Raw genomic sequence first — 9,478 nt, 5'->3', positions numbered from 1 at the left:
TCTAGGACCCAGGTCCCACCATGAACATTACTAGCATCACACGACTTCCACCCATTGCATGCTCAATGCTTGCTCTTTTGTCTGGCCACTGATCAGATGGTTAGGATAATCCAACCAAGACAAATCTTGCACTATGGCCAATCCTCATAAGAGTCAACTGGATGAGCCGCAATGCAATCCTGTTGCTAGCCCAATACATGGGAACTTCCAATAAAAAAGGGTTCATATAAGAGGCATTTCCAAGTTAGCATTCCCAACTAGTGAAGAGGAAAAGAGATGGAAACCTGATTAGATATGCATCAACCTATTAAGATATCACAGGACTTGGGCAGTAGACTCTGACCATACTCCCATAACAGCTCAGTAAATTTACAAAATACTTCACATCCCTTGAGAAACTATTTTAAATATTAATATTGGACTTGCAAACAGCTTCTTCATCCAGTTCAAGTAAAGGACAAGGCATTAAAGCTCCCATTTTCCTCCGGTGCCTCCAGTGTGCAAGAAGATGGTCTGTTTACACAAAAGCTTTAAGCAGCATCTTCTTCAAGGTTGTTGACCCGTTCGCATTCGTCTATCCATTCACTGTACCTGTGGAATTCAACCTCCCATTCAGAAAACAACATTTAATGCTTTTAGTAGAATTTGGATGCAGTACTGGCAGATTTATTTTAAACTTACACATCTATGGGTTCCGATAAAGCTGCAAAACAAAAGAAGAAAAGAGCTATCAGATAAGCACAATACCAAGTTTGAAAACAATGGTGTGTTAACAGTTATGGATCAACATAGATATGCACCAGGCATTATTTGATGGGAAGATGCACTTGGGATATCATAAGAGGTGCTATGACCTGTTTGTGCACCCAAAACTGACATCTATTTGGTAGCTGACAATACTTGATGAGGGCACCATAAGTGCCATGTCTTTTTTCCTCTTTCTCATTTTTTGCATGATGGAGCACCTCTCTCACAATCAATTCCATTTCTTGACTCAGTTGAAAGGAAACCCATTGTGATGGTCAGACTCATCTCCGTGAATGAGAGGAGAAAATCAAATGCTGCCAGTTTGTCAGAGGACATCCCCAACCAAAACAAGGGAATATTACCAAAACACATCATTATTGCTTTTACTTCTGATATGAAAACAGCACCTAAAGAATTGTCTCTCCCCCTCTCCCTGCCGGTTTGTGGAGGATGTTAGCAACCAAAACGAATCACTATTACTTTTACTTTTCATATGAAACCAGCACCTAAACAGTTCTCCATCCCTCCCTCCTCTTTTGTATTCATGTGCATGGGTGCTGCATTTGAAATTTTGATGTTGGGTTTCATGTAAAAATACCAATGATTTTTTTCCTTTATTATTATTATTATTATTTTTTAAAGGTGTAAACTTACCAGTGATTGAAGTGCTAAAATTTTCTTGGCAAATCCTGCATGTGGCTTCACCAATCAAATTCTTCATATCGCTGCAAGAGAGGGAAAAAATAAATCATTCAATCCCATAATATGGCAAAATGTGACAGCTATTCTACACAACCAGAAACCACGTTCAGAGAAATACAAATACAGAAATATATGAAGGGATGAAGAATGCTCACATGCGGCACTCAACACTGGTTCCATGGTTGCAGAAGGGGCAACTAAAGACAGTATCAAGTTTGTCCATCCGCTTCTTAGGAGGTGGCTTTGCCCTTGACTTCCTCTTCCCCATGTTTCAAATCCAGTCCCTTACCTCAGTATCCCTGGGCGAATCATAATGTAAGTTCATATCCGCGCTAATAAATATATCAACTAATTCTCAACTTCTATCATACAGGTAAGTATTAATAAAGGACTAGGCAATCTCGTTATAACTGCAACTTTAGTTTACTTGCTTGTTAACTGATTCAAAACATGATCCACAAACTCTGCCATGTGAGATTCTGTCAGCACATGGCACTCCTAGACATTTTAACACAACATGAGAAAAGGATGGCACCATGTAAAAGAAGCATGTAACAATCAGGTCAGATCCATATGCCAAAGCCACAGTCCAACTAAGAACCAAGCATATTTTTAAAACAACTAGGTTCTAAACCCTTTGTGGCCATAGCTATGGCTTAGGGAAGGAATGGGAAAACCACTACTGGGAATTTAGGATTAAAGCCTACTCAAAAGTCTCAGTTTGACACCTCCCATCAAGCGTGTAAATTGACACAACATCACTGCTGATCTAATCAGCATGGAAAACAATGCACCACTTTTGGTTGGAATTTAAAGAAATTACATCAAAAGCAGAATAATATAACAAACAAGCAATATATAAAAGATGATGGAAGTGGAAACACATAAGACTTGGAAAACAAAAGGCAGGGACTCTCAGAGGAAAGATCAGTATAGCTGGGCACAGCAATCATATAGAGGCTCAGGCACTTGGAGTTGAAACAGAGTGAAGCTTTAAGACGAGATCCGAAAAGCAACACTCTGGATCATGATTAGGTAGCTTAAGTACAATCTTATTCTGCCACAGTAGTGGTGCTGTGCTCACTGCTCAGCACTAGGAGATGGGGCAGATGTTTTCCTCCTAGGGAGGGAGATTACCCAATCATTAGGATATAAAAAAATTTGACAGACAAATACCTACGGTACCTGACTTAGATAAGACCAAGTTTGTGAGGATCAAGTTCTTCAGTTGGTCTCAAGAATGGACAGGTCTGGCCTATTCCCAGACCTAAGCACAAGCACTAGGATTGGCAACAGGAACAACATGAATAACCAACACAAAGTTTGAAAAGATAATGAAAATAACCAACACTTAAGTTCTAAGTTTAAGAGGGGGAAAAAAACCTCAAGTTCGACCCTTCTCCCTCAGCAGGAACAAGGTTTTAAATATCAATATCAGGGGGCTCACCAGCTGTGTCCAGAAATGATATATATGGTTTTCTTTTAATTTATTTATTTAAAGACCATTCTTGGGTAAGAACGTTGTTTATCGGCTTGACTTGCTGAAAGTCAACCAAAGAGGCCCTTATTGAACACAAACCAAGCATCATTTGGTGTATCAGCGCCTGCTACATTAGAATACAATAAAAAGAAGATGAAGAAAATGAAAAAGAAAAGGTGATGGTTTACCCTTTCTTCCAACTTTTCCCAAAATGATCCATTTCGATTTGATTCGTCAATCACACTCAAATCTTTGTGTTTTAATCCTTAAAAGAGGGCTACATCTAGTCTAAAATGAGTTTCTAAGCTATCTAGATGGTCAAAATGAAAAAAGAAGAATAAAAAATGAGAAAATTGAATATAAAAACTTCAAAAGGGGGCCTTGATGGCCATCTTGGCCTGTATCATCACCAATGTTAAAAACCAAGGGCAGGAGAGCCCATAAGCAACTAGACATTGGCACTATTGTAGGCTGACCCATTGGGCTTTCAGGCCTTGCCTATTGCCATTCCAAACAACTAACAAATATGCACAAATAAACAAAATCATAAGAAATTTCACTTCCATGCATATGAACATGAAACCACTACACGAATACTATAAAGAAGAAAGAAGTTAGCAAAAGGAACAGTTGGAAGGGAAAAATAAATAAAAAATCAAAGGTGATGTTTCATCAATTAAATGTACTAAATTGTCCCCATTCCCAACCATCCCAAATGCCCTCCCAAAGAAGGGACTAATCTGAACACACCGCCTTGTCTTTTCTTTCTTTCTTTTTGTTTTTTGAAGGATCACACCGCCTTTTCTTATTTATGTGCAAATCAAAGAATCTTATCCTTGGACCCTACTCCTCGGTAGATACATTTCATATAAATTCCTTGGAACCTGTTCCATGAGTCAAGCCCTATTAATTAATAATTAATTCTTGCATTCAAAACTTCATCTCATTTTTGAAGACAACAAAACAAGGCCCATAAATAATTCACCATGCCTACAAATGTAACTCAACTTTTCTCAACCAATAGATATCTTGGTTCAATTCTACAGTTGTTGCCTACCTCACCAACAAATATAACCAAACAAGATAAAGAAATTTTTTTTTTTTCTTTTTTTTTTTGAAATATAACAAAAAAAAAAGAAGAAAAAGATTAAGGCAAAGATAACAAAATTTATTAAGAAACCCACCAAAGCAAAAGCAAGTGTTGGAGAAGCTTAATGGTCTCTTTTGAAAGTTGTTGATCATTGCCACTCTTTTACTCCCCACCAACTAAACAAAGGCCGCGACTCTTGCTGGATAGGGGAGGCGTTGGGGCTCCATGAGACCAAGGATGAAAGGGTTGGCAAATACCTGAAGTCCGAGACAATTCCCGAAGCAACCTATAGAAAGAGTGGACGGAGAAGTGACCTGAGCTGAGTCCTTTTCCACTACCGAGGGTAAATAGTCCTTTCAACGATCCATCAATCTCACCAATTCCTCAGCTTACTCATTTGTCTTATCTCTGCGGCAAGGGGGAGACACCACAAAACTTCCAGAAGTGGAATAGCAATGGTCAATTGTAATGTTCTTGTCAATCACAAAATAAGCCACTCTTGCAAAGACCTGCAATTTTCTATATCCACACGACACGTCATCCCAAAAATGAACATGACCCCTGTCAAACAATAAGAAGGAGAACCCTGGCTAAACTTAAAGATATCGATGCCACAGCCTTCCAAAGGCTGGATGCATGGTAAAGCAAATATCTCTTAATTCCTCCATCCTCCCACCTGGGTACTATATTTGCACACAATTAACTCCCTCCACAACCTACCTTCTTCAGTTCCAAACCTCCACGACCATTTACCTAACAATGCAATATTCATGGATTCTAACTCCCTGATACCCACTCCACACTCAAATATCGGCTTGTAGACCTCTTTCCATCTGAGAAGATGAAACTTTTTCTTGTCCTCAGCCCCCTCAAAAAATCTCTTCTTAACTTTCCAATCTGACCATAACCGATTTTGGGCATTTCTCTGAATTTTGACATACAACCCCATCCTTCCTGCCAACCTATCATGTTGTGTACCACCATCCAGCCATGCAAAAGGTGGGTTGCACATTATTACGATTACTTAGCATGAAAATTGGACACCACTCATTATGTGGGTCACACCTGTAGTCACCTGCACATCAGGTGAGATCATCGTCCGTCCAGTGATTTCAACAGCGTGGCCCACATTATGAGCAGACCAACCTGATTTTCTCCCCAGGCAATCTTCATGGTATGGGCCACCTTTTGCATGGCTCGGATGTTCTATATAGGTGTGAGGTGTCGTGTTGGCAAGAAAAATGTGACAATGCCAAAGTTTACCACAATACTACCTCGGGAATAGAATGAATGAGCATCTCAGACACAAGCAATGCGTGCTTCAAAAGGAACAAGCATCAATAAAAAAGAATCCAAACAGCTTCTCTATTTATTCATAGATCAGACACGTTGCATAGAATCCTATAGTAGAATAAAACACGCCATGCCCGATACCCAATCAAATCTAAACTATAAACACTAACAGTTATGTTCTAAAAGCAAAAGTCAATTTAACCTGCTGGGAAAGATCATCTGGTCAGTTCAATTTTTACACATCCACAGCAGGACCCACTGGATGAACAGTTCCAATCGCCATGGACAGCGAATATCCTAAGGACTACAATTTCGAATGATCACTCGGAATACCAAAACCGATCATGAATCTAGAAATCTAGATATCTCGGGCAAATACCACCGTCGATGGCCCTTACCTGAAACCCTAACCTACGTGAAACTCAATCTAGAAATAGAAACATTAAAACCCTATCAAAGCATACAAGATCCTGAAATAAATAATTTTTTTTTTTTTTTTTTTAAAACAAACTAACTTCTCAAATCCAATCCTAAATAAACCGTTCTCTAGAACAAAATCCAAACACGAATTCCAATAAGCCGAAGCTAGAGAGAGCGATGGGAAACGTACCTGAACGTTGGGTCGAAAAGAGGAACGAGAGAAGATCGTCTACGACACCGACGAAAACGTAGAGAGGATCCGAACAATTGCCACTTTATGTGTTCATAAATTCCAGAAGTACCCTTGGATTTTTTCGGAGGCGGATTTCCTGCCAAAGCCTTTCGCGGGAAGTTCCTGCGCAAGGATGCTGTGTGGGGCCCCGTAGATGTTTTTGCGAAATCCACACTGTACATCCGTTTTTACAGCTCATTTTAGTAAATTTTTTTAAAAAAGATGATGTGGATACAAAACTTAAGTGGGTCACACGAGAATGAAAATTAGAAAAATAAATTACTACCGTTTAAACCTCCGTGGGCTCCACCTTGAGGGGACGCGGATTTCCTGCGAAAGCCTTTCGCAGGAAGTTCCTGCGCAAGTATATTGGGTGGGGCCCACTGCAATGTATGATAGAAATTCATTCCGTCCATCGGTTTTGAGAGCTCATTTTAAGACGTGGACCAGAGTTGAAACCTTCCTAAACTCCATCTTAATGGTTATACGCTATCCAAACCATCTATGATGTCATTCCGAATGTGATGAAGTGAAAACACCAAAAATATAGCTTGATATAGAACTTTTATGGCCAAAATAATGATTCAACAGTTCTCACTGAATACCCAATGTTTCCTCTCGTGTGGCCCATATGAGTGTTATATAAATCTATTTTTGGGTATCACGACCTAAAATGATCTCTCAAAACGAATGGACGGGATGGATTTTACACAAACATCTCGGTGGGTCCCACGCAGCATCCTTCCGCAGGAACTTCCTGCGAAAGGCTTTCCCAGGAAACCCGCGGCCACCTTGAGGTATATGCCATCCAGACCGTTTATAAGTTCATTAACACAGGGATGAAGTGAAAATATCGAAAAAAATTCCTGACACAAAAATTTCATGGCAGAGAGAATGTTTCAACGATTCACGGTGAATAACCATTGTTTCCTCTCATGTGACCAGTTTAAGTTTTTAGTACACAGAAGTTTTTACCGCTTGTCTTAAAATGAACTCTTAGGTCAAGTGAAATTACTGCGAAAGGCTTTAACAGTAAATCCCCGTCCCAATATCTCCGACCCGGAGCCACAACTCATTTTCACCTCTACTCGCACCTACTCATGGAGGCGGATTGGGTACTACCCCCGCCAAGACCCAGCTAGAGACAGATGGTCCTGGCAGGGGCTCTGTGGGGCCCACCGGGATGTATGTGTTCTATCCACATGGTTTATCCATTTTGAAATATAATTTTAGGCATCAATAATAAAAAAGAGAGAGAGAGAGACATATCAAAGGCTCAAATACACTACCAAAACCGAACATGAATATAGAAACCTAGTGAAAATACCACACTTGATGGCCCTTCCCTGGGGGCTTGTTTGGATGCCTTCAAGTTGAGTAAGTGGGAAAGTCGCTTATAAATGGCATTTGGAGGAGAAAATTCATTAGTAAGTCGCTTATAACCTATAAGTTACAGGTAAAATTGGCAATTTTTTTTTCTAAGGGTTGAGGTGAGAAGTCACTTTCTTGTAAGTGACTTATAAGCCAACCTTCTAATTTTTAAAAGAAGAGGAAGATGGGAGAAATGTGATGGGGTTTTCTTCCTCAGGTCAGAGGAGATGAGGTGCAGCTCGGATGTCACAAACAGTGGAATCATCGCGCTGCTTGAGCAGTCGAGAGCATTCCTCAACCGATCGAGTGAACAGTGCTTGACTAGTCGAGGGTCACTCGGCTCAAAGTCCAGTGAGCTCAGTGAACAGTGCTCGACCAGTCAAGTGAACAGTGCTCGACCAGTCCTGCAGCCTGCTCGACCAGTCCTAGTTACACAGTTTTGAGTCTGATTTTGTACAGGATGCGGAATTTTGAAGCTGCTTTCGCAAGGGTGCGAAAGAGAATTTCCTAAACTATAAATAGGAGGTCCTTAGGATTTTCTAGGGCATGCAAGAGATAATGCAAGAGGGTTTCCTAAAGCTTTGCAAGGGTTTGTCAAAGGGTTTAGGACTATCAAAGGTGTGAGAGAGAGAGAGAAAGAGAGAGGAAGCTTATGAAAGGGAGATTATGCTCGTAGAAGTGATCTACTATATCTCAGTGCTTCTACGTTCTCGTAATCGGTGAGATCTCTCCATTTTTCTTTTATTATCTTATTGTTTATGTAACATCCTGAATTTTTACTGTTTTGGATTTTCAAAAATCCTTGAATTTTTTTTGTTGTAATTAACTTATATTGTCACTTACTGACCATTAGTACTCAATGTTAGTTTGCGCACGAGTGGAACTAGTAAAGAACCGCACAAGTTCGATTAATCAACCGTAGGAAGCCAATGAATCCGCCCGATCACTTGAACACCAAATTTAGCCTCATGATTTACTCACATAGAGCCTAAATCTAACCGGCCCATCGCTAACTAATCAAGACAATCATAACTAAAGTAAAGATCTAACCGAAGTCGAATCAGATAAGGCCCGGATCTTGACTAATAGACCAAATCAACTCCGTTATCCTTTTAGCTTAAAACCAACGGTTTATAGTAATCTCGACCAAATCTCCACTTTTACTAATTATAAATAGGTCACATTATGAACATAGTTAATCCAAAATTTAATCATTGCCCACGAGAAATCTCAATACCTAATTCATTCTAGAAATGTCTCGATTTTTCGAACAAGCTTTAGACTGCTCATTAGCGGGCCACTAGTTACAAAACTATAGAATAATGTCCGTCTTACTGGGCTTGACGTCCATCGCTGGAGTCGGACCTGGGTGTTGTCTAGAACCGCTCAACTTGGGTTAAAGGACGAGTGCATGAGAAGTGCAAATACCCTAAATGAATGAATAGAAACTTAAGTGAAGCGGGTCGTCCACTCTTATACAAAGTTGAGAATTTCGGACCGTCGGTTTACGACCAAACTTTACCCGTGAAGCAAGGATATTTTCCTACTCATATCCGTATAGCCGCGGCCCCAATCGACCATCAGTGACCGTTGAATAGACTTCTAATCATATATGTCAATCGGCGCATCCAAATGGCCTGCCGATTGTGTCTATGCATAGATCATCACTAGGGTTAACTATCCTATGGTGTATATCAATATGTACACCCATAGTGGGCCTTAAAGCTTAGAAAGACCCTCTCATAGGTTTAATATAGTAAAAACCTAACACTTGAGGCCATTTCCACCAAATCTGGCATTATAAAAGGGCATCATTTGGGCACCCCCTCTCCCCATACGATTTTGCCCTAGAAGAGAGAGAAGAGAGAAAGGGGAGAAGAGAAAGAGGAGAGTAAAGAGAGGAAGAGAGAGTGAAGGAGGGAGAGAAAGTGGGTCATAGTTGAAGTGGGGCCCATGAAAGTTCCATCTTGCAAATCTCTCCCTTTTCTTCAAGGAAACCCTCCAGCACAACCGCAAGAACCGCTTCCGTTGATTGTATAGGTAAATCCTTCACCCCTTTTTCTTGAAACCCTTATGTAAGAGAGGATTTGCATAAGGTTCTAACATGCAAGAGTATTGTCTTAGGATTTCGGCCGATCCACAC

General features: G+C 40.3%; 1 protein-coding gene across 1 annotated transcript; it reads right to left on the bottom strand.

The window, feature by feature from the left end:
* Positions 1-274: 274 nt before the first annotated feature.
* On the bottom strand, positions 275-6,081 carry LOC131245487 (transcription elongation factor 1 homolog). Its single transcript, XM_058244989.1, has 5 exons — positions 5,923-6,081; positions 1,605-1,748; positions 1,402-1,472; positions 682-703; positions 275-591 (listed from the first exon to the last, which is right to left on the bottom strand). The coding sequence occupies exons 2-5, from the start codon at positions 1,715-1,717 to the stop codon at positions 531-533; spliced, it is 267 nt and encodes an 88-aa protein (XP_058100972.1). The 5' UTR covers positions 1,718-1,748; positions 5,923-6,081; the 3' UTR covers positions 275-530.
* Positions 6,082-9,478: the final 3,397 nt, after the last annotated feature.

This window comes from Magnolia sinica, chromosome 5 (genome assembly GCF_029962835.1).
Source record: "Magnolia sinica isolate HGM2019 chromosome 5, MsV1, whole genome shotgun sequence".
NCBI lineage: Eukaryota > Viridiplantae > Streptophyta > Magnoliopsida > Magnoliales > Magnoliaceae > Magnolia > Magnolia sinica.
This window is presented reverse-complemented; position numbering and strand designations above follow the sequence as displayed.